The 26,598-nt window shown below is 34.1% G+C and overlaps 2 protein-coding genes across 3 annotated transcripts; both read left to right on the top strand.

Annotated features, from left to right (window-relative positions):
• The first annotated feature begins 126 nt into the window (after positions 1–126).
• Positions 127–3,329, top strand: LOC147384243 (uncharacterized). The gene is made up of 3 exons (XM_086424897.1): positions 127–549; positions 764–1,827; positions 2,615–3,329. The coding sequence occupies exons 1-3, from the start codon at positions 127–129 to the stop codon at positions 3,327–3,329; spliced, it is 2,202 nt and encodes a 733-aa protein (XP_086281023.1).
• Positions 3,330–3,547: 218 nt separating this feature from the next.
• Positions 3,548–8,684, top strand: LOC147384244 (uncharacterized). Of its 2 annotated transcripts, XR_015173106.1 has the most exons (12): positions 3,548–3,862; positions 3,950–4,252; positions 4,365–4,472; positions 4,559–4,633; positions 4,706–4,942; positions 5,066–5,393; positions 5,884–6,003; positions 6,668–6,759; positions 6,982–7,054; positions 7,166–7,288; positions 7,486–8,296; positions 8,402–8,684. XR_015173106.1 is itself a non-coding variant. In XM_086426836.1 (6 exons), the coding sequence occupies exons 2-6, from the start codon at positions 4,175–4,177 to the stop codon at positions 5,366–5,368; spliced, it is 801 nt and encodes a 266-aa protein (XP_086282962.1). In that variant the 5' UTR covers positions 3,548–3,862; positions 3,950–4,174; the 3' UTR covers positions 5,369–5,553. The 2 variants fall into 2 exon arrangements, 1 of the variants encoding a protein (XP_086282962.1); XM_086426836.1 differs by lacking the exons at positions 5,884–6,003; positions 6,668–6,759; positions 6,982–7,054; ... (1 more) ...; positions 7,486–8,296; positions 8,402–8,684 and having other exon boundaries at positions 5,066–5,553.
• Positions 8,685–26,598: the final 17,914 nt, after the last annotated feature.

Raw genomic sequence — 26,598 nt, forward strand, 5'->3', positions numbered from 1 at the left:
TCCTTGTGTCAAATGTCGTAATACCTTATCAATGAGGAAAAATATAGAAACAATCGCTGACCATTAGTCTGTGACGGTATAGATACTTCTTACAAGAGATGGACATTCCTGGAGAACATTGAAGGGATGGGGTTTCATGCAACAGTCGGAGCTAGTACGTCTGTTCGTCAGTGTGATGAAGATATGATCCCAAGAATGACAAACATGTTGAATGATGCGCTTGGACATTTTTCCAATGAAGAAGATGAAGTTACTTGTATGGATGAGTGTTCTGATAGAAACGATGACCAAGTTCATGATGATTCAACAGATGATACTCAATATCGCCAAATGATAGAGGAAGTCATGCAACCCTTATATCACTCATGTCGAAAAAAGGATACAAAATTGTCTGTTATAGTTGAGTTGCTGAGTATGAAGACTAGACATCAATGGTCTCAGAAGAGTTTTGATGAATTATTGCAAATGATTAAAAGGATATTGCCACATGATAACTCCTTACCAGAAAACACCTACTCCGCGAAGAATGATCAAGACTTTACGGATGAAGTACGAGATTATTCATACGTGTCCTAATGATTGTATATTGTATTGGAGAGAGAATGAAGATAGAGATAGTTGTCCAAAATGTGGCGAGAGTAGATGGAAACCGTTAATGAAAAGAAATCGAGGAAAAAACTTTTACCGGTGAAAAATTGAGGTATTTTCCACTAACGCAAAGGTTGAAACGAATGTATAGTGTGCCATGGATTACGGAGAATAGGAATGGCATTTTAAAGGAGGTCAACCAAAAAGAGTTTATGGCCATCCAGTAGATTCATCCTGTTGGAGAGGAGTGGATAGTAAATGGGAAGATTTTGCTATTGAACCACGCAATGTTCGGTTGGGACTTGCAACAGATGGATTTAATCCATTTGGGATGAAAAACAACTCATACAGTTGTTGGCCTGTTATGGTTGTTCCATATAATCTACCACCATCTTTATGCATGCGAAAGGAGTTTACAATGTTGGCACTTTTGATTCTTGGGAGAAATGGTCCAGGACATGACATTGACGTGTACTTGCAACCACTTATTGCAGAGCTAAATGAGTTGTGGTCTACAGGAATTGAAACATATGATGCCAGCACTAAACATATGTTTACAATGAGAGCAATTTTGTTATGGGCTATACATGATTTTCCAACGTACGTCATTTATCGGGTTGTAAAACAGTGGGAAAAATTTGCATGTCCTGTTTGTAGTGAAGGAACAGATTCAATGTGGTTAAAACATGGTGGAAAATTTGCTTATATGGGGCACAGGAAATTTTTAACTGATATCAACCATCCTTTTAGAAGTCAAAAATCTCAATTTAATGGGTATGAAGAAAAAGAGAAGCAGAATCGTCGGTTGAGCGGAGTTGATCTATTAGCCAAGTTGGAAACAATTCATACAGAGTTTGGAAAATTACCAGGTAAGAAAAGGAAAAAATCTACGAATGATGAGACTCCATGGTCGAAGAGATCAATATTCTTTGACTTGCTTTATTGGAGGGATTTGCCACTTCGTCACAATCTTGATGTGATGCACATTGAGAAAAATGTGACTGAAAATCTCTTCGCAACAATTATGAAGACGAAGGATAAGACCAAGGATGGCCGTAAAGCTCGATTAGACTTGAAAGAAATGAAGATAAAAAAGAATTTGTGGCCGATGAACATTAATGGCAATGAGGTTTTACCAAAAGCTCTTTACGAATTGTCAAATGAGGAAAAAGAATTAATTTGTAAAACCTTGTGGGATTTGAAAGTTCCTGTCGGATACAGTTCAAATTGGAAAAAAATGTGAGTTTACAAGAACTTCAATTGAAAATTTTGAAATCACATGATTATCACATACTTATGCAACATTTATTACCGGTGTTGTTAATGCACGCATTCAAGATGAAGAATCAAAAGCCGTTGCGTGCCGCTATTCGACAACTCTCGATATTTTTCAATGTCTTATGCTCGAAAAAATCAATCGTTTGGAGCTACAAAGTTTTAAAGGACATATTGTAGAAACAGTGTGTGTATTCGAAAAATATTTTCCACCTTCTTTTTTTGTTTCTATGATACATCTCCTTGTGCACTTGGTGGAGGAAGCGCTGATGTGTGGACCAGTTAGATATCGATGGATGTATCCTTTTGAACGGTATGTGATGATCAATAAGCAATGAATATTTTTATTTGTCTTATCGTTGTCTAATTCGTAAAATATTATTAGGATGATGAAGAGTTATAAATGATACGTGGTGAACCAAACATTCCCAGAAGGTTCTATCACAGAATGTTATCTTATGGAAGAAGCAATGATGTATGCTATGCATTACATGCCCGATGATTTACGTAGAATAGGAAGTCATCAACGAAGCTAACATATGATTATGAATGATGACTGTGAACCTGCCTACCCTATTGATAAGAATGGGAAACGTTATGTTCTGAACAATGTGGAGTACGAGCAAGTTCGCAAATAGGTACTTCGTCAGTCTGCTGAGAATTCTCAATGGGAAAAGTATGTAGCAACAACTCAAATTTATTTCTATATTATATGAATTTAAATCTCATTAATTCATATTATCTTCTATAGGAAATATAATAAATACCTTCAAAGTCTTGTGTCAAGGGCTAATAGTCGAAAGACCAATTCACAAGCAGAGAAAGAAATTTCATACGCTCATTGGGTTAGAGAACAACTACATGACGATTTCAGCCCTTCAATCACAAAAAGGCTTGCTATTGGCCCAAATGCTTCTGCAATTTCATATAACTCATATGCAGTAAATGGGTATATTTTCTATACAGCGGAATATGAAATGAATTTATCAACACAAAACTCTGGGGTGTCAATGAAAGCTGTAACGAGTTTCCGGGCAAATGCTAGAGATACGAATTATGTAGATGAAGAAGTTACCTATTATGGTATTGTAAAGAAAATACTTGAGTTAGACTACCTAGATTTCAAAGAGACGGTATTTTATTGTGATTGGGTGCGTATAGAAGATTCAAATGGGTATATGGTTGATCGAGACACAAATTTACGATATGTTAATCTAGAGAGATTGATGAGAAATACAAAAGTGGACGATGAACCGTTTATTCTTACCTCACAAGCAACTCAAGTTTTTTATTGTAAAGATCAAAGTCGGCCTACGGAAGCATGGCACGTGGTTTTAGAAGCTCCAAAGAGATTGAATAAAGATGTAGACGCTTTTGAAGATCCTTTAGCATTTGCGGCAAGTAACGTGGATGCTTTATCATCTGTTCTTAAAGAAGATATCATTGAAAATGATGATGAAAACTAACTATATTGGTACGTTATGTATATATTTATGAAAAATAGTGTGTTATAATAGTAATGATCTACTTTTATTTCTTTCAAATACAAATTCATTGTTGATATTGTGTAATATTTCTACTTTGGTTGTTATTTAACTCACTATTTGATTTATTGCTTTCATTTTTAATCTTATTGCTTTCAAATGTCTATACTATTTTTTTTAATGTTATTCCATACAGGTCTTATGACGTTGATAAAGATTCTGATAGCTTGTCGATGGAGAATTCTGATAGCTCGTCGACATCGGATTCTGATACCTCGACACCCTCGATTCCTACACGAGATAGTCATCAGAGTTCGTCAACATCAGATCCACATTCATCATCTGATTCACGTCTTCATGTGGAATTCAATGCTATGGGGCAATGCATTGGGGATAATTCGACAGACTTATCGACCAATATAGGCCGCTATGCGATGGCACACGTGCCACCTTTCTATTTTTCTTGGAGGAAGGTACCGATGGAGTTGCTTGAACTTATTTGGCGTCTTCTCCAGGTAGTTTAAATATTCTATTGATTAGTTGTAATAATGATGAATATTTTCATTATATTATAATTGATTTATTTGTTCATATTTTGACAGTCCCGTTACGACATTTCTGAGGACTACAAGAAGTTCTACCTACAGAAAGCTGGTCATGCATGGAGAGATTGGAAATAACGATTGGGGAAGGAATATTGCAGAGTTGGTAATACTGATGCAGAGCGAAAGTTGAATAAGCCCAAAAGTAGATGGATCAAACAGGATAATTGGGAGAAGTTTGTTGATTTAAAATCAACATCGACTGACCAAGAAAAATGTGATAAAATGAAAAAGTTTCGTAAGCAAAATAAAACTCCACACACAACCGGTAGAAATGGTATAACAAAAAAGGCAGAAGAAATGGTAAGTATTAATCTAATTATTAATTTACATACTCTGCTTCAAATGTTTATTACTTTGTATTGCTTTTAAGATTGTATGCATTTTTGATGTGGCACATTTTTTTTCTAAACAGAAAAAATATAAGACGGATGGTCGGCAGCCTACAAGAACAGAGCTTTTCATCGATAGTTATACGAGGAGTGATGGTAGTGCTCTCACTCCTGAGTTGGCCAAATCTCTCGTAAGTGATGTCATTTTTTAGTCAAATTTTTTATTTTTATTTTTGAAAATATTACTTATCATCGTAATGTTTTCATTGTTTTGTAGGGTCAATTAAACAATCTTATTAGAGAAGATCCTAGTTTTGCCCATAAGGATATCGATCATGATCCTATTTCCATTGTATGTATGACTTATATTATTTAATTTTAATTTTTTATTTACATACATTATATTAATCATAGTTGTGCATAGGTGTTTGGGAAAGATGGAAAAGGCAGAGTAAGAGGTATGGGGGGTGGAGTTTCAAAGACTTCATTACGTTATACAACTCAAAGTCGAAATTATACGGATAAATTTGAAAGAGACATGGTTAACTTAACACAACTAGTTCATGCACTAATGAAAGATAAGAAGAAGAAAAAGAAGAACAAGAACAAGTACAAGAAGAAAAAATCATCTACATTTGAAGTTGGAGGTCCTTCTACTCAGGTAAGATGTAAAAACACTTTAACTTTAGAGATTCTTCATTTAATTTTTCATTAATATTTAATTCATATAAAAGATGGATTTCAGCATACATATCTAATCATAAACAATAATTTTATTTTATAGGCGACATCAGATTCCACAATTCCTAATAGGCGAGGAGGTAAAGAACCAGTATCAGAATCATTACCATCATTGAATAATGGTAGGGTATGCTTATTGATGAACTTTAGAAGGAATGTGATCTATGCCAAAGGAGCACTAGTAGATCCTGAGAAGCCAGATATGGAGTATTATTCAATTTGTATCGATGAGATCATTGACTCTTCGGCTGAGCTAATGGATAGAGATGGACCCCAAGGGACTTTACTTGATATTCTTTGTGGTGAGGTGATTAGATGGCCTAGGAGCCATTGTCGTGTATTTTGAGGGTTAAGTCAAGACAACGCTTGGGGTAAGAAGGTTTTTTACCTTTTGTTTGATAACTTCATTGCATGTTTTCATAGCTAAGTTCCTTGACTACCACTTTTATATTTAACTTTTTCTCCATTTTTAACTCGGGTGTGTTCTAACTATTACTTTTAAATGTATACATCATGTGATTTTTACTTCAGTTTTTGTGAACCCAGCTGTTCTCATGTGGAAGAAAATGATTCACTTGACAATTACAATCTCCCAGAGCATCCACAACTGCAAGTTCCTGAGGCTGACAACTTGGTGGAAGAAATTCCTGTCGAAGAGTCAAACCCTTCATATCCAACAGAAATGAACACCACTCAAGACTCCTCTCCTGTCCCTATTGAGGAACCAACATTTGTTGGAGAACCACCAAAGAAAACTTACGCTTCAATTGTATGCACCGCTCCTTTAAGTAATTCTTTTGCTATATAGACAGATTTTCTCCTTTTTCTCCATTAATGTTTTAAATTTTGTGAACTTGGAAGTTACGGGTTGCTAGGGGCATCACACACAACAGCCTACTCAGCAGTTCTATTCCGCATTGTCAATGGGGTGTGAGAGATCTGGTGCTGAAACAGTAGAGGAAGTTACAACAATTGAAGAAGGTTAACTTCTACTCTATGGTCCAGTTGCACATATTTTTTTTTTTTGCTTTCCCTTCAACTAAAAATGTGTCTTTTTATTGGAAAAAATGTTTAGCTTTGTTTCTGTTAAAAATTCATTAGAGATTGAATTTACTTGGCATACTTAATTAATTCAGATCATCCAAATGATGGCCCATATAGTCTCAAGGTTGAAAATGTCAAATGATCATAATCACCCAACTAACGAATTTTGCTGCGAACTGTTACCTTTAATCTCATTGAAAACCCAAAATAAAGTAAGTACAAGATAGTTAGTGTCATTGTTAGGTGTGGTTCATCGGCTATGGGCAATCAATTAGAGCTTGGGCATTTGTTTCATCTTTCAATAGATTGAACCTAAGTTCTCAATTTCGAGTGTGACCTAATTAGACATTGGAAGTTTGTTTCAAACTGTCTTGGTCTAGACGTTTCAACTTTATTTCATCTCACCTTAAGATCAAAACTTCAAACCATACTGATAAAAAAGAAGGGACTTTAGACCATGAGTGATTCAGTGGCTGTCAACCTACACCATGCCTGTGACATGTTTACATGTAATTATCTATGTAAGAGAGCAAGAATTTTACCCATATTTGCAAAATTAAGTTATAGAGGTAATGTTGTATATTTTTGTTTACTTCTGCAGGGAGAAGATACTCAATGGGTAACTGTGGACCTTGAAATCCCTGATCCATCTGGAGACGATTGGGTCGGAGTCTTTTCTCCTGCAAACTTAAAGTAAGGACGATTTCTATGAATAATTTTTTGAGTTAGTTTTCTTGAAGTCGAACTATGATTGTGTAGAGCACAAATTATTGACCAAATATTTTGACGTGTAATTTGCTTAAATTCCACAATATTTGCACCAAATGTGTACATCCAATATCTTGTGACTGCATATTTCAATAGTTTCATTTTATTGTTTTGATAATAAAAAAGTAATTCAATTTAATCTTGCAGCTCTTCAATTTGTACCCCAAAAGTTGTTAATTCGACTGTAAAAGCACCATATATATGTTCTGCTCCCATAAAGGTGTGTTTTACTGTGTTACTTTGCTATATTGGAATTATAATTAACTTTAGCCGTCTTTTTGGTTTAACTTTATCGAATATATAAGATCAACATGGGCATCTATTTTTTCAGTACCACTATGCGAATTACTCAAATCCAGATTATACAAAGACTGGAAAAGGTTCTCTGAAGTTTGTATTGATCAATCAGCGGGCGGACTTCTCCTTTGCTCTATTTTCAGGGGGGTTGTCAAATGTATGTTCCCAACTCTATTGGCTCTTTTCATGCTTTTGTACATTTTCTAGTTTTTGGTGAGAATGAAATTTGTTAAAAATTTATTTTTCTCACATTAGACCTTTTGCATGATTCCTCCCTTATTGTACTTGGAGATGGTTTACCAGGAATGTGGATGATTGCATACTTATCACTAATTTTATATTTGGGGTCTGCAGCCAAAACTGGTGGCAGTTTCGAATTTCATATCTTTTGCAAATCCGAAGGCACCTGTTTATCCACGTCTTGCTCAAGGGAAGTCTTGGAATGAAGTAAGTTTATTCAAATTGATGTTATTCGTATTTTGTTTCTCTGTTTTACATTCTTGTACAATTGGGATGTTTATGTTGCCAGCGAGAATTGGCTTTCTACCATGTTATTTACCTGGGCACTCAAAATGGATGTCTCCTGTTGGACACTTCGTTTCTTTTAAGTAGAGGTTGCGTCCTTGAGGAATCAGGATACTCTCTCTGTTGTACCCGGGTGACATAGCTCATTTGTTTTCTTCATCAAATTCACTGTTTAACCCAATAATTGAAGGCAGAGAGACCAATGGTTCATATGTCCTTACTGGTGGCAGCAAGCTTTTTATCAAGCTATAAAGAATAAAATATCTCTTGCTGAGTTGTTTGATGGCAGATGGGTTAATGAGAAGAAAATTCATCACTTAATGAATATTGTCATTTAACTGAGGAAGGTACTCTATCTATTAGTGTTGAGGTTTTCTTTTACAGATGATCTGATAGAAATGAGGATCATCTTGAGTTCTTGATGTGTCTTGGTATTAGATCTATTTTCAGTCATTCGTTGTGAGTAATGTATTTTTCTTTCGTATAATGGTAGGTATGCAACCACCCAGAGTTGTTTGAGCGAAATGAGGGAAGCACGTTCTTATATTTTGGAGAGATCTCGAATTCTCTTCTACCTCCTCCCTTTGGGGAGTTGGAGGACATACACTATGCGGGAGATCAAAATCCTATAACATACAGGGTACTTTCTTAAATTTGGTTCTTCTTTCATCTTTTTCTTATTGAATTGTTGTTATCAATAGTCCTTTTCTGATACTCCGACCTAACATTCCCATTGCTCATGCAGGTTTGTTGACAGAGAGAATGAACAAAAAGCCGCCATGGATCCATGGACTCGGTCACGCCTAACCTGGCAGCTAGCACCCCCTAAAGAGGATCATAGTTCTAAATCTAGCATTTGAAGTGGATGTCATTGAACTTAAATACTGGAAATTTTGATTGTCTACAACATATGTAGAATTTTCAAGTTATGGTTTCAGTTTTTGCATAGTTATATAAATTGTTGATATGAATGTGTATGGACAACAATTTTTAAATCTTATTATTCGTTGATACTATAAATTGAATGCAAATTGGTGTGAATGGATGTGAATTTTTTTCACAAATATAGGTTGAAGACAAAGCTAGCATTTGGGTACATTCTGATTGGTCTGTAAGGTCTTTATTCGACGGTCTATAGCCGTCGAATATATGTGATTATCCCACATTCGACAGACCAAAACCGTCGAAAATATGTTATTCGACGGCTTTAAAGCCGTCGAATTTTAGAAAATTCTATGGTTTTTAACCGCCGAATTTTTTTTCGACAAGGTACAATTCGATAGGCCGGTTCGACGGTCGAGACTGTCGAATTGCTTCATAATTCGACGGTTTTGGACCGTCGATATTTGGGTATTTTCACGTAGTGGCAACCATCTAAGATCATCATCTAAGTGAATACTTCATCTGAATGAATGTTAGTACTAATGGTGTCTTTGGCATAGCACTCTTTGGCCTCTGCAGTCATATCTACAACCTTTTTACAAAAGTCTTCTATTTTCGTTTTATCATTAGTATCCTTAACACAATCTTTGACAAAACTTTGAGTGTACTGAGTCTTAATTTCTTTCTTGTACTTGGGTTCATTATGGTAATAAGGACCTATCGACACCGTCTCAGGAGTAAAGCATTTCTTGTATGATTCGATCTCTCGCAGCCTTTCTTCTACCCTTTGAATTTTTGCCTTTTTTTTTCGTCTGTTGTGTGTTCCCTTGTGTTTGTTTTTCATTCATTATATTAACCAACCATTCACTGCCACCAAAACACAAAAACCCTTTAAACAATATTTCAAAGTACAACTAAGTGCTTTTAATAAATAATTGTGAATTGAGTTGTGCTTCTTCATGTCTTAAATAAGATTATTTGGATGAGTCAACTCGGTAGTTCTAGAAGACATTCTAACTTGACTTCTATTTAAGTTTTTATTTTTTTTTTATAATGTACTTTTTTTTAAAAAACATTTTTTAAATATTCTAACCAAACGTGCTTTTACAAAAATTCACTTTTCCAATTTAAAAGTTGTAGAAGTACTTTTTAGAAGATTTACAAAACACGGCTTTTGGACAAGACCCCTCCACGTTCTTGTAAATATTTGACATACCCTAGTTGTCAAACCGGTGACATAACTTCTATAATAACCTGTAATTGACCAAAATGCCCACATCTATAACTCCTATAATATAACCTGGAATTTCCCCCCCCCCCCCCCCCAAAACCCTTCAAATTATAACTTCTACAGTTCTACTCTCACTTATTTACCCTTCAAAACACTCAATCGTTTTTATATTTTAATGTCTTGTCAAAATTGTTGACTTTTGTAATGAGCGCTTCTATTTCCACACCAAGTTTTTCTAATACCACCCAACAGTGAAAATTCTTTTATGATCTACATATGAATTGGGGCGGCGTTGGCAAAAGCTAGTGTGGCAACATAATCTCTCTTTGTAATAGAAAGAAAAAACACTTTCCTTACTACATTAGTAAGATTTATTAGGGAGAAACATCACGAGATTTTTTTGGCTAGAGAATTTAGCCACTTAGGTCAATTTATATTAACCTCTCAAAAGTAAATTTAAAAAAAAAAAAAAAAAAACATATATATCACAAGATTTAGGCAAGAAATTCATGAAGAGGGATTTAAGTAGTTTTATATTAATCGACGCACAAAATAAATTTAAAATAGAAGAAGGTGACGACAATTTATGGGGAAGAACTTTAAGAGATTTTGGCTAGAGAACGATGAAGAGGGAATTAGAAATTTAGGTAATTTTATATTAACATCTCAAAAATAAAATTAATAATTAAAAATATATATATCAGAGGATTTAGGCTAAAAATTAATGAAGAGGGATTTAGGGTAGTTTATATTAATCTCTCAACGCACAAAAATAAATTTAAAGAAGAAGAAGATGGCAACGATTTTAGGGGGAGAAACATCGAGAGATTTTGATTAGAGATCGATGAAGGGTGATTTAGCCATTTAGGTCATTTTATATTAACCTCTCAAAAAGAATATATATATATATATCAGGAGAATTAGGCCACAAATCCATGAAGAGGGAAATAGGTACAATTTTATATTAATCTCTTAACACACACAAAATATATATATATATATATATATAATAGTATAAGATGGCGACAATTTTTTTGGAGAAGCATCATGAAATTTCGACTAGAGATAGATGAAGAGGCATTTAGCCATTTAGATCATTTTAAATTATCCTCTCAAAAAAAAATTTTAAAAATAAAAAATAAAATTATATCAAGAGATTTAGGATAGAAATCCATCAATAGGGATTTAGGTGGTTTTGTATTCACCTCCCAACGAAGAAAAACAAATTAAAATAGAAGATGACCATGACTTCTTAGGAGAAACATAAAGAGATTTTGGCTAGATATCGATGAAGAGAGATTTAACCCTTTAGGTCATTTTATATTTACCTCTAAAAAGTAAAATTAAAAATTAATATATATAAGTAAAATTAAAAATTAATATATCTATATATATATATATCAGTCGATTTAGGCTAGAAATCGATGAAGAGTGATTTAGGTAATTTTATATTAATCTCTCAACGCACAAAAGTAAATTCAAAATAGAAGAAGATGACCACGATTTTTTGGGAGAAACATCAGGATATTTTGTCTAGAGATTGATGAAGAGGGATTTAGCCATTTAGGTCATTTTATATTAACCTCTCAAAATAAAAAAGAATAAAGAAACATACCAAGAGATTTAGGCTAGAAATCCAGGAAGAGGGATTTCAATAGTTTTATATTAATTTCTCAATGCACAAAGATAATTTTAAAATCGAAAAAGATGACAACGATTTTTGAGGAGAAACATCAGGAGATTTTTGCTAGAGGTCGAAGAAGAGGGAGTTAGCCATTTAGGTCATTTTATATTTACCCCTCAAAAATAAAATTAAAAATTATATAGATACATATGTATCTATATAATTTTTAATTTTATTTAGGCTAAAAATCCATGAAGAGAGATTTAGGTAGTTTTATATTAATCTCTCAACGCACAAAAATAAATTCAAAATAGAAGAAGATGGCAATGATTTTTGGGATAAACATCGTGAGAGTTTGGCTAGATATTGATGAAAAGGGATTTAGCCATTTAGATCATTTTATAGTAACCTCTCAAAAATAAGATTAAAAAAACATATCTAGAGATTTAGATTAGAAATCCATGGAAAGGGATTTTGGTAGTTTTATATTAGTTCTCTCAACACACAAAAATAAATTAAAAATAGAATAAGATAACGACATTTTTTGAGGAGAAACATCAGGAGATTCTTACTAGAGATCAATGTAGAGGGATTCAACCATTTAGGTCATTTTATATCAAGAGATTTAGGATAGAAATCCATCAATAGGGATTTAGGTGGTTTTGTATTCACCTCCCAATGAAGAAAAACAAATTAAAATAGAAGATGACTGAAAGCGCCCTCGATCCGCGGGGTGCGCGGATCCGCTTTTGACCCTTGAGGTTTTGGAGTCGCCACCTAGTTATTGTGGTCTAGGAACCAAAATGACTCTAAAATGGATAAAAACTAATCTACTATAGAAATCTGAATCCGGGGATCATGTTACGGGATTGGAAGGTGTTAGGCACCAACCCCGCCTGGCCAATGTCGGTCTCTACTTATCCCAAATAAATCTACATCGCTAATGACAAACCTAGATTAAAAAATAATAAAAAAACTTACCTTTGATCTGCAAAAGTGCTATTCCCTCAGATCTGGTGAAAATGACTCCTTGTATCGTATTCCTTACTTCTTTCTATCTCCGGATCTGATTTCTGATCTCCGAGGTAAGGTATCTGCTTCTTGAATCTGGGTGCTTCAAATTTATTGTGGATTTTTGGGATGTTTTTAAGAGGTTTTTGGGTGTTTTTTAGGCTAAAATCGGAGTAGGGGTGTTAGGGAAGGAGTTGGGACTCCAAAATTAGGGTTTTGGGGAGGTTATGGAGGCTTCTTCACCTACTTTTTCTAAGGTTTTTTCTTTGATACGAAAATAGGGTGTGGAGGCTCCTATTTATAAAATTTTTAGAAGCATTAGGGTTTGATTAGGGTTTCTTTTTAGGGTTTCAATTAGGGTTTAGACTTTGGTCTCATGAGATGGACTTAGTCATTAGGGTTTTGACTTAGGGTTTTGACTTTAGTCTTATGAGATTGACTTGATTAGATTAGGGTTTTGATTTAGGATTTGACTTTAGTCTTATGAGATTGACTTGATTAGTTGAGATTAAGGTTTTGATTTAGGGTTTTGACTTTAGTCTTATGAGATTGACTTTAATACTTGACTTTAGTCTTACTTAATACTTAACTTAACTTAATTTTGACTTTAGTCTTATTTGATTGACTTTAATATCTTGACTTTAGTCTTGCTTGATTGACTTTAAATTTTTGGAGAACCCCTCTCTATTATATATTTAATTCTTTGGACCCCCAAATGGAAAGGTCCTTAAAGAAATATCTTACGAACCCTCAACAATTTTGCCTGAAAGTCTGATTGATCGATTTTTTTGTTCATATTTTAAAATTAATTTTATTAATGTTTCACTTTAATTATTTAATGTTTTATTTATTAATTTTGAATTTTTTAATTATGAAAATTATGAAATTACTGTTTTGCCCCCGGAGAGGACTTTTCACGTTTTAAGTCGGTTTTTAATGTTTTAGGATGTTTTAGAATCGATTTTTCGTAAGACATTCAATGGAAATATTAGTTTGTGTCATTTATGAAATTTTTTGTGTGAAATGGTTGTGAACTTTATGAGGGCTATTTTCGTAATTTTGTCGAATTCTGTGAAAATTGGCTAAACGATTTATTTGGTTTCGATTTATTATTTTATGTGTTTGAATGGGTTTTCCTAAGCGTAATGTAGGCTCTAGGGTTGTTTTGATGTTAGGGGTATTTTGGTAATTTGATAGTTTTTTAGTGATTTTTATCGTGAAACTTCTTTTTGTCTGAAAAATGATGATTTCTATGTTTCTGGAGTCGTATTTTCCTAGCGTAACGTGGTTTCTAAGGTTTTGTTAGTTTAAGATACCTCATCCGGATTTCTGAAACACATCTGGTAACAAAATAAAGCAACGGAATACACATCCATCATTGGGAATCATTGCGATCGGGTTGACGAGTTGATTAATCAGGCGGATACAAAAATGGGGTGTCTACAATGACCATGACTTCTTGGGAGAAACATAAAGAGATTTTGGCTAGATATCGATGAAGAGAGATTTAACCCTTTAGGTCATTTTATATTTACCTCTAAAAAGTAAAATTAAAAATTAATATATATAAGTAAAATTAAATATTAATATATCTATATATATATATATATCAGTTGATTTAGGCTAGAAATCGATGAAGAGTGATTTAGGTAATTTTATATTAATCTCTCAACGCACAAAAGTAAATTCAAAATAGAAGAAGATGACCACGATTTTTTGGGAGAAACATCAGGATATTTTGTCTAGAGATTGATGAAGAGGGATTTAACCATTTAGGTCATTTTATATTAACCTCTCAAAATAAAAAAGAAGAAAGAAACATACCAGGAGATTTAGGCTAGAAATCCAGGAAGAGGGATTTCAATAGTTTTATATTAATTTCTCAATGCACAAAGATAATTTTAAAATCGAAAAAGATGACAACGATTTTTGAGGAGAAACATCAGGAGATTTTTGCTAGAGGTCGAAGAGAAGGGAGTTAGCCATTTAGGTCATTTTATATTTACCCCTCAAAAATAAAATTAAAAATTATATAGATACTGTAGACACTCCATTTTTGCATCCGCTTGATTAATCAACTCGTCAACCCGATCGCAATGATTCCTAATGATGGATGTGTATTCTATTGCTTTATCTTGTTACCAGATTTGTTTCAGAAATTCGGATGAGGTATCTCGAATTGACAAAACCTTAGGAACCACGCTACGCTAGGAAAATACAACCCTATAAACATAGAAATCATCATCTTTCAGACAAAAAGAAGCTTTACGATAAAAATCACTAAAAAATTGATCAAATTACCAAATACCCCTATCCTCAAAACAACCCTAGAGCCTATATTAAGCTTAGGAAAACTCTCTCAAACACATAAAACAACAAATCGAAACCAAATAAATCATTTCACCAATTTTAATAGAATTTGATAAAATTACGAAAATACCCCTCATAAATTTCATTTTCATTTCATACAAAAATGTTCATAAATGACACAAACCAATATTTCAATTGAATTCCTTATAAAAAATCGATTTTAAAACATCCTAAACATTAAAAACCGACTTAAAACGTGAAAAGTCCTCTCCGGGGGCAAAACGATAATTTCACAATTTTCATAATTAAAAATTTTAAAATTAATAAATAAAACATTAAATAATTAAAGTGAAACATTGATGAAATTAATTTAAAATTTTGAATTAAAAAAATCGATCAATCGGACTCTCATGAAAAAAATCGATCAATCGATCAAGGTATTAAATTCACTGAAGTAAGACTAAAGTCAAAATTAAAGTCAATTAAGCAAGACTAAAGTCAAGATATTAAAAGTCAATCAATTAAGACTAAAGTCAAAATATTAAAAGTCAATCAAATAAGACCAAAAGTCAAAAATCATAATAGAGTTCTAATTAAAAAATAACTCTATCTAATAGAGTTCTAACTAAAAAATAATTCTACCTAAAACAATTCTAATTAAAACACAATTCTACGTAAAACAATTCTAACTAAAACATAACTCTAATTAAAAGAACTCTAATTAAACACTAATTCTATCAAAATCAACCCCTAAAAAAATCTATAAATAGAGGTGCTCACACCCTATTTTCGTATCAAATCATAAACCCTAAGAGAAGTAGGTCTAAAAGTCCCCCTAGCCTCTCATAAACCTTAGTTTTGGAGCCCCAACTCCTTACCTAATATCCCTCCTTCGATTTTAGCCCAGAAAACACCTAAAAGGCCTCCAAAAACACCCCAAAATCCATTAACAAACTCGAAGAATTCAGATCCAAGAAAGAAGAGATACCTTGCTTCGGAGATCGAAATCAAATCCGGAGACAGAACGAAGCAAGAAATACGGTACAAGGAGCAATTTTTTGTCGGATCTGAGGGAACAAAGTCCTTGCTATTGGAAATGTATAATTTTTTTTATTTATTTTTATCTAGGTTTTTAGCAATGTAATTTATTTGGAAAGTTAGTAGAGACCGGCTTTGGCGGGGCGGGGTTGGTGCCTAAACACCTTCCAACCTCGTAACATGATCCCCGAATTCAGCTTTTTTGTTGTAGATTAGTTCTTATCTATTTAGAGTCATTGATCGGTTCCTAGACCGTAATAACTAGGTGGCGACTCCCAAACCTCAAGGGTCAAAAGCGGATCCGCGCACCCCGCGGATCAAGGGCGCTTTCAGTGGCGACTCCGCTGGGGACATTGAGGATCAAACTTGAAAAAATCCCAAGTATGGGAGTATTGCTAACATGACCTAGAATGTTTTTAGTTTTAGTTATTTGTTTATCCGTTTTTTGTATGTTTTTTTTAGTTCAATTATTGATCATGTGTATTTGGATTCTGGATATTCTGCTTTTGCATATTGTCAATTTTTTTTTATGGTTCAATCAAAAGTCATTCGGAATGACCCTAAACAATGCGAGATTTCAAAGGAATAGTCTTTATTGAGGGTGGGATAATGGTTATTGGACCATGATTTTTTTACACACGTAAGCATTTTTTGATTAAAAATTTAGGTGTGTGCTTGATCTAGCATTTGACAATTTTCCTTTTAAAAAAAAAATCATAAAATAATTGCTTTTATGAACAACAACGTTTTTTTACTTGATGGCGGGTCTGTGACAACATTTTTAATTTGTTTTTGTTTAAAAAACAAAAAAACAAAAAAAAAAATTCATGAAATAATTGCTGTTGGGAACAGCAACGTTTTATTTTTGGTGGCTATGTGCAACAACATTTTTTTATTTGTTTTTTAAAAATTATTTTTTAAGGGTTCTGTTTACAACAACACTAAGTTGGTGTGTAATAAACAAAATTGCATTTTTTCTATTATCACATCATCTTGTTAAAAAACACTACCCCCTGTCCATCGTCCTTAACCAAGAGGCCGAATTCGATTCTCTGTTCGATCGGCCAAAATCTCAGCCCGATTGGTGATAATTCTTGATCGGAATCGCTGTTTTCTCGTGATTCAAAGTTTAAAACCAATAGTTCCTTTCGAAATTGGCTCAAATTCAGTGAGAAGATCGATCTCTCTTCCTTCGGTCGAAGATAAATTCAGAGTTGTTGGCTCGAATCAGCAGGAAACACTCGATTCAAAGTGAAATAATAGATCTCGTTCGGAGCCGAATTTGTTTTTTCAAATTAAATCCCTGTTGATTTCTTTTGAAATAGTTTGAATCTTCGACCGTAATTTTCTATTTGGGTTCGTTTGAAACCCAGTTTTTGAGAATAATAATGTTGATTTCTATGTTAGAGAGGAAGAGAGAATGAAAATCGAACATAAAAATTGTTCTGGATCGATCCTTTTTCGTACCATTGAGGAGTTTGAACGTTGATCCAGCCACTGTGTTCGTTTGTGTCTGGTTCGTTCGACCGAATCACAAGATCGTCGATTTGAATCGGTGATCGATGTTTCGATTTGAGTTTTCTACGAATTTTATCTTGTCGATTTGAATCGGTGATCGATGTTTCGGTTTGAGCTTTCTACGAATTTTTCTCCCTTAAACTAAGTTTGCTGATTTTTTTTTTCGATGTTTTTCTTGGACTTCATTGGTTGAACGATTCTGAACCTCAAAACAATTTTAGAAACTTGAATCATCCAATCAGGATGCAATAACAGAATTAAAAATTGAATTTTTGATGCGTGAATTCCAAATGTTGTCGAGAGTATGAGTTCTCTGTTCTTAGTGCTGGATAGAGGGCATGTTCGAAAAAAATAAAAATAAAAAATCAGAATAATAAAAAAATCTATGTGGCCGAAATTTAATTCGAGAATCATTCTAATTAAGGAGATTCCATGCAAGTCTCTGTCTAGTTTGGGTGTTTTTAGTTTTTTTATGTTGTCACACCAGTATACCATCAAAATTCTAAATTTTTCCTTTAATGGCCAATGGTTTGGCGTGGCAAATATTGGTGGTTTTATTTTAATTTTTTTTTTAAAAGAAAAATGTGTTCTTTTAAGTTTGTTTTATAAAAAATAAAAAAAAACCGATTTTATTGCTTGATAAAAGTCAATTTGTTTTCTAAAATATTTCATTTTTATTTATTTATTTTTTATTCTTTTTCTCTATCTCAATTTGTTTAAAAATCATCATAATTTTTCATCTTAACGATTGTTATTTCATTCTTAATCCAATATCCTCAGAAATGTCAATTTGGTTAGGGTCGCCCCAAAATAACCTTGATTGAACCATGTAAATTGTTTTTGGGAGAATTGAAACTATGAGCTTATTTCGATGATTCGGACCATATTATTAATTCATGTTAATTGCCTATTTAATATGCCATAATATCATTTGGAATACATGTTTGATGTTGGTCATAATGTTGATCGTGATTAAATATTTATGCGATGGGAATAATGCTTGTGTTGAATATTCATGTAACCCACATTATAATGATTGGGTCGATTGGACCATGGGCCCATTTATTTAAAAAAAAAAAAAAGGCCCCGGGCACACCCACCCTGCTTTGCACACATCACATGCACGTTTATTGTTTTACTCACTTACACGTCCCATATAGCCAACTTGGCACTAGTGCGTGGCCCGGTCTCTTCGGAGATGCGACGTCATTCATGAAAACCACAACTCCAGTCACGTACCTTAGGGTATATCAAACTGGGGGCATCAATACCGTCTGATCAGGTGATTCTGAGAGATATATTGATGCACCCGGGTTGGAGCGACCTGAGCCTTTGACCTATTGTAAGCCACACAGTCACATGTCCCGATTGCCAACGTAGTACTAGTACGTGGTCGGTCCTCTCGTGGGATGCCAAACCATTTACGAAAGCTACAATTCTTGACTCGTACCCGTAGGTATAAAAGATAATCTAAGTATATCAATTGTACTTCTTGGTCAAAATCGGTGCCTAAGCAAGATCTTGCCCCGCTGTACCCTATTGTACGAGGGGGATAGACTACGTCTATTCTAGACGAGAGCTATTTAAGTGGGCCCTTGCTCAGCATTGTGCGCCACCTCTCAACTAGAGATCAAACTGACTATTTTTGGCTTCAGAGAAGTGAATTGAGGTTTTAGATTATCACCTATACGGTATATCAAACCAAGTCACCACGTATCGAAAGGTATATAGGTGTGCTTGGGCAAGGGTGGGCAGATAAAAATGCATTGCACATAGTAAGCTTAGAGTCTAGAAACCTTCCTAGTAGGTCACGACTCGAACTTATCGTGGATGATCCCAGGTATTTATTGAATGGAGCCTGTTGATTGATGAATATATGTGAGTGATATGAATGGTGAGATCAGAGTGTATGATTGTTCTCAAGGATCAAAAATGTTACTTTTGAAAATTAAAATGGGTGCACCGACCCAATAAAGAATCCATTCGTTTACAATAATGACCCAGTCCATCCCAATCCAACAATCATGGTGGACCCGGCCAGTTAAATCAAAATGGAAATCAAATTTCAGAGAAGAAAAAGAAAATATTCTTCAGAAAAGAAAGTTTTCCAAAAAAAAAGAGTGTTCTCTAGAAAAAATATTTTCCAAGAAAAAATATTTTCCATAAGAACAAGATTTTTCAAAAGAAAATAATTCAAATCAAAGTTGTTGAAAGATGTTTTAATAAGAACATATTCGTTGTTAATCATTTTTAATAAAACTATCTTTCTTTTTGAATAAATATCTCCTTTTCAAATACTCATTGTGTGAATGGATTAATTAATGGATTGGTGCACAAACCTCGATAAAATGATTCTTAAAAATGTTATCAAGGGGGTAATACTGAAATTGACTAAATCTACCTTTGATGGGGTCATATAGGATTATCATTGCGCCCAAACTCAAGCGTCCACCTCCTAGTTGGAGTCGTAAGTCCAATCGGTTAGACAGAACCAAAGTACCAAGTCAACAAGCAGAGATGGCTTCAAAATCTGAGCTCACAGAGATCCGTAAGATCTTGGCAGCCTTTGCCAATGATATCAGCAATATAAAAGGCAAAGTGGAAATGTTAGAACAGACCTCGGAATCGACGGGAATTCCCCTAGATAACTCAAAAGGAAAAAAGGTAAAAGAGAAACGTCCACGTGAAGTCTTCGAACTCGACGGAGACGAAGAGTATGTTGATGAAAATCCGACGTTATCTAACAGAATGTCCCAATTGGAGTCAGCTATGAAGAGTATAAATGGTATTGATGAAATTACAGCAAACATTGAAGCTCTGAACCGCATCCCTAGAATCCATTTACCGGAGAAGTTTGTGATGCCTGAAATGGATAAATTCAGTGGAACAGGATGTGCGAAAACACATCTTAAGGTGTATGTTACTAACATACGCACTATGGGGCTCAGCGACGAACAAATGACATTACGGATCTAAAGACTGACAAAAAACTGGATTGAAACTCAAAGAAAACTCAGGGACAATTATCTACAAAGAGAGAAGGTCCTTCTGGGTGGATGGACTACTTAGACTTGACATTGGTACTTGGACTAGACGATTCTTTTGAATGACCCAAAATGACACAGATGAGGGTTTAAAACGTTTAGGGACACCTAAGATTAACCATCGATTCTGAAGGTTTGACTCTTATTCACATGATTAAAGTTTCGATATAGAATAGCCCAAGTCCGGTGGAAAATATCAAATCCAAATGCACCATAAGTCTATAGTGACCAAGAAAGTGAGAAAGGTTAGATGCGGGTCTACCCCTGATTGGGATTGAACCTTTGATCAGATAAATTAATTTGATCTTAAGATCGAATCTTTCTAGATAAAGTGGTCTGGATCTTTAAAAGTGAAACCAATTAGTCCAACTGATTTGTTATTGATCAGTTTGATCCATTTGTCCATTGGGTCAACTAGTTTAAGTGGTTCAAATTAATTAGTACATTTCACCGATTGGGTAGGACCGATATTGCGGGTTTTGTTTGATTATTCTAGATCGGTCTGCCCACCTACCTGTTGGTTGGATTGAATAAAGCAACCCAGGAACACCCATAGTCAATTCGGGTCGTGACCTATAGGAAGGCTTCTAGACTCTAGGCTTACTACGTGCAATGCATTTGTATCTAGCCACCCTTGCCCAAGCACACCTATATACCTTTCGATACGTGGTGACTTGGTTTGATATACCGTATAGGTGATAATCTAAAACCTCAATTCACTTCTCTGAAGCCAAAAACAGCCAGTTCGATCTCCAGTTGAGAGGTGGCACACAATGCTGAGCAAGGGCCCACTTAAATACCTCTCGTCTAGAATAGACGTAGTCTATCCCCCTCGTACAGTAGGGTACAGCGGGGCAAGATCTTGCTTAGGCACCGGTTTTGACCAAGAAGTACAATTGATATACTTAGACTATCTTTTATACCTACGGGTACGAGTCAAGAGTTGTAGCTTTTATAAATGGTTTGGCATCCCACGAGGGGACCGACCACGTACTAGTACTACGTTGACAATCGGGACATGTGACTGTGTGGATTACAATAGGAAAAAGGCCTAGGTTGCCCCAGCCTGGGTGCATCAATATATCTCTCAGAATCACCTGATCAGACGGTATTAATGCCCCCAGTTTGATATACCCTAAGGTACGTGACTGGAGTTGTGGGTTTCATGAATGACGTCGCATCTCCGAAGAGACCGGGCCACGCACTAGTGCCACGTTGGCTAAATGGGACGTGTAAGTGCTCAAAACAGTAAACGTGCATGTGGTGTGTGCCAAACAGGGTGGGGTGTGCCTGGGGCCTTTTTCAAACACGTGAGCCCATGGGCCAGATTATGTCATCACATATGGATATCAAATGAATATTGATCAAGAAAATAATCTAAAACCCATCACATCGAAATTAAGATTAAATCAAACACATCACAAATATATCTGTCAAGATCATGACAAATCAATTAATGAGCACGGCATATAATAATTGATCAAACAAACATTGCAATAGGCATAATTTTTATAATTTTTAAGGTCCAATCAATGATCACTTTTGGGTGATCAAAAATAAATCGAGATTCCAATAGGTGTTACATTGATGATAGAATGACAATGGTTGAGATGAGCTCACTCTCAAGAACATTAATTGTGTTAAAAAGATTTTCTGTGAATTAAGAAAATACAATCCCAACTTGCATCGATGATATCTAAGGCTCCCGATAACGAAATCGAATGAAATCAAGTTCTAAATTAATCTACTCGATGAGATCTACATTTTATTAAAGGTTCCCAGACTTAATTCTCACTAGAATATTCTGTAAAAACGTTTTAACGTTGCTGTCCCAACTTTCATTCAGAAATAATTCCAGATTTACAGATTGAACTTGCATCGATGATATCTAAGGCTTCCGATAACGAAATTGAGTGAACTCAGATTCTAAATTAATCTAATCGATGAGATCTATGTTTTATTAAAGGCTCCCAGACTTAATTCTCACTAAAATATTCTGTAAAAACGTTTTAACATTGCTGTCCCAACTTTCATTCAGAAATAATTCTAGATTTACAGATTAAACTTGCATCGATGATATCTAAGGCTTCCGATAATGAAATTGAGTGAACTCAGATTCTAAATTAATCTAATCGATGAGATCTATGTTTTATTAAAGGCTCCTAGACTTAATTCTCACTAGAATATTCTGTAAAAACGTTTTAACGTTGCTGTCCCAACTTTCATTCAGAAATAATTCCAGATTTACAGATTGAACTTGCATCGATGATATCTAAGGCTTCCGATAATGAAATTGACTGAACTCAAGTTCTAAATTAATCTATTTGATGAGATCTACGTTTTATTTAAAGGTTCTCAGACTTAATTCTTACTAGAATGTTCTGTAAAAAAGTTTTAACATTGCTGTCCCAACTTTCATTCGGAAATAATTCCAGATTTACAGATTGAACTTGCATCGATGATATCTAAGGTTTCCGATAACGAAATTGAGTGAAATCAAATTCTAAATTAATCTACTCGATGAGATCTATGTTTTATTAAGAGGCTCCTAGACTTAATTCTCAATAGAATATTCTCTAAAAACGTTTTAATATTTCTGTCCAACCTTCATCATTCCATCAATTTGAATCTTTCATTATTTAGGGGTCATCAAAAAGTGATCCTTAATTGAAAAAAAAATGCAATGTCCAAAATCTTCTACAATCAAGACAAAAAAATAAATAAACAGAAAAAATAAATAAAATAAATCCAACTAAATAATAAAAAAAAACTAGGTCATCTTGGCAATGCTCCCATACTTGGGGTTTTTCAAGTTTGATCCTCAATAGTCCCTAGTGGAGTCGCCACTGAAAGCGCCCTCGATCCGCGGGGTGCGCGGATCCACTTTTGACTCTTGAGGTTTGGGAGTCGCCACCTAGTTATTGTGGTCTAGGAACCAAACTGACTCTAACATGGATAAAAAGAACTAATCTACCACAAAAAATCTGAATTCGGGGATCATGTTACGGGGTTGGAAGGTGTTAGGCACCAATCCCGCCCAGCCAAAGCCGGTCTCTACTAACTTTCCAAATATATCACATTGCTAAAAACCTAGATAAAATAAAAAAATTACATACCTTTCCGATAGCAAGGATTTTGTGCCCTCAGATCTGACAAAAAGAGCTTCTTGTACTGTACTCCCTTGCTTCGTTCTGTCTCCGGATTTGACTTCGGATCTCCTAGATCAAGGTATCTCCTTGTTTTTGGATCTGAACTCTTCAAGTTTGTTGCGGATTTGGGGTGTTTTTGGAGGGATTTTAGGTATTTTCTAGACTAAAATTGAAGGAGGGATGTTAGGTAAGGAGTTGGGGCTCCAAAACTAGGGTTTATGGAGGGCTAGGGGAGCTTCTAGACCTACTTCTCTTAGGGTTTATGATTTGATACGAAAATAGAGTGTGAGCACCTCTATTTATAGATGTTTTTTAGGGTTGATTTGGATAGAGTTAGTGTTTAATTAGAGATCTTTCAATTAGAGTTGTGTTTTAGTTAAAATTATTTTAGGTAGAATTGTGTTTTAATTAGAATTGTTTTAGGTAGAATTGTTTTTAAGTTAGAACTCTATTAGATAGAGTTATTATTTAATTAGAATTCTATTATGACTTTTGGTCTTATTTGATTGACTTTTAATGTTTTGACTTTAGTCTTAATTGATTGACTTTTAATATTTTGACTTCAATCTTGCTTAATTGACTTTAATTTTGACTTTAGTCTCACTTGATTGACTTTAATACCTTGACTTTAGTCTTGCTTGATTTACTTTTAATTTTTGGAGAACCCCCCTCTAAAATATGTTTAATTCTTTGGACCCCCAAATGGAGGGGTCCTTAAAGAAATATCTCACGAACCCTCAACAATTTTACTTGAAAGCCCGATTGATCGATTTCTTCGGTTCAAAATTTTAAATTAATTTCATTAATGTTTCACTTTAATTATTTAATGTTTTATTTATTAATTTCGAATTTTTTAATTATGAAAATTATGAAATTACCGTTTTACCCCCTGAGAGGACTTTTCACGTTTTAAGTCGGTTTTTAATGTTTTAGGATGTTTTAGAATCGATTTTTCGTAAGGAATTCAATGGAAATATTAGTTTGTGTCATTTATGAAATTTTTTGTGTGAAATGGTCATGAACTTTATGAGGGGCATTTTCGTAATTTTGTCGAATTCTATTAAAATTGGCGAAATGATTTATTTGGTTCCGATTTATTATTTTATGTGTTCGAGAGAGTTTTCCTAAGCGTAACGTAGGCTCTAGGGTTATTTTGAGGTTAGGGGTATTTTGGTAATTTGATCAATTTTTAGTGATTTTTATCGTGAAACTTCTTTTTGGTCTACAAGATGATGATTTCTATATTTCTGGAGTCGTATTTTCCTAACGTAGCGTGATTTCTAAGGTTTTGTCAATTCGAGATACCTCATCCGGATTTCTGAAACATATCGGGTAACAAAATAAAGCAATGGAATACACATCCATCATTGGGAATCATTGCGATCGGGTTGACGAGTTGATTAATCAGGCGGATGCAAAAATGGGGTGTTTACAGCATTCATCCAAATGGGACCATATTGCATTGAAAAATAAGAGAAGGTATTACTTTGATCCCATAAAAATATGCAAGTACTTGACGACCTGATTCTACAGTGTCCATTACTAATCTATTGTGTTGTCCGTTCATGGTTAGAGCCAATTTCCATAAACAAATCAGATTATGCACAAAAAAAATCTCTTTACCATTAATATTACTTTGATCCCATTGGCTAGTCATCCTTCTAGCTAAGATTGCTAACTCTATAAGCTTCTACCTCTTCTTGTTGATGAATTTCATATGGATATACTATTAAATTGTGAAAATAATAATTCTATTTATAATGGAAATAATCCAAGCAAGTCATGAACAAACCATACAGATTGACTTTGGCAGATCCTATGTTCGTTGAAAGTATTTTAATAGCAATGTAACCAAAAGTGTAAGCGATTGAGGTCCTTCAGGCATGGGCAAAGCTTCTGCAATGCCTAATCAATTATTTAGTAGATGGGGAGTCTATGTGCTTGGGGTAGCTTCTTGTCTTTTGTTTCTCCTTGTTCTTTAGGTCGATCATCTCGATTGCCTACTTGTACATTCTTCTCTTCAATTAATAAAATTTATACTTATCATATATATGTATATATATAGTACTAGATCGGAACTCTACTTTCAAAATGAAAATGTTCAGCAAAACAAGAAGGCACTTAATAACAAGATATGTGATTGTGATCATCATAGACTACATCTACTAAACAACAATGACATGCAAAGAAGATTAAATAATAATAATCTTGTAGTTTTTTTTGCATCTTTTGTTCTTTTTGAAATATAACAAAAGGTTACAATTGGAATTTAGACAAAACCAATATCACAAACAATCTTTAAAGATTTATCCATCTCCTTCTCATTCTAAATAGTGTTTTCTACTTCTAGAGATCATCCAAATAAACTAAAAAGAAATACTTCAATGAACGAATTTTTACAACTAAGCAACAACTTAACAGATTCAACAAGAAAAAAGAAATTGTGAAAGATCTCAAAAACCTAAACACAAATAAACAAATCAATCCAAACTCATAAAAACCTAAATGTACGAAACAGAACGAATCATAAATGAAATTGAAAAATGAAACTCACCATCCTTCCCACACTCAGATCTTCAACGTGTAGTCTCAAATTGTTGGATTGCATGATTAATGAAATGAAGACATGTGTGCTGGAGAGAGACAGAGAGAGACAGAGAGAGAGAGAAAGAGAACTACCTGGAACGTTTGTGTTAGAGAAGATGGTGTCGAACCTCACCTAATTTTGTAACTCTTTCGATGAGAATGAAAACTTGCTGAAGAGGAAAATGTGAGAGGAGATCGAAAATCCGAAACTTCAAATCAACAAGGAGAACATCGAAAGTTCGAAACTTCAAATTGCGAAAGAGGAAAATGGGAGAGAAGATCGAAAATCCCAAACCCTAGGATCGTGAGAGAAAAAATCGGGAAAAAAAAAAACAAACAATCAAGTAAATGGATTTTGTTGTTTGAGATCTGAGATTCTTAGGTTATTTTTTTAAAAGGAAGAAGATACAAATCAATTTTAAGTGATATAAATTATTACTATCACCTAATTTTTATTAACACCACACCAATTGGTGTAATATTAGTAAAAATTGGTATGATAAATAGTGGCACCCAAATTTTATTAACGCCACACCAATAAGTGTAACA

Source organism: Akebia trifoliata, chromosome 15 (assembly GCF_017979445.1).
Source record: "Akebia trifoliata isolate Shusen 1 chromosome 15, ASM1797944v1, whole genome shotgun sequence".
Taxonomy (NCBI): Eukaryota; Viridiplantae; Streptophyta; class Magnoliopsida; order Ranunculales; family Lardizabalaceae; genus Akebia; species Akebia trifoliata.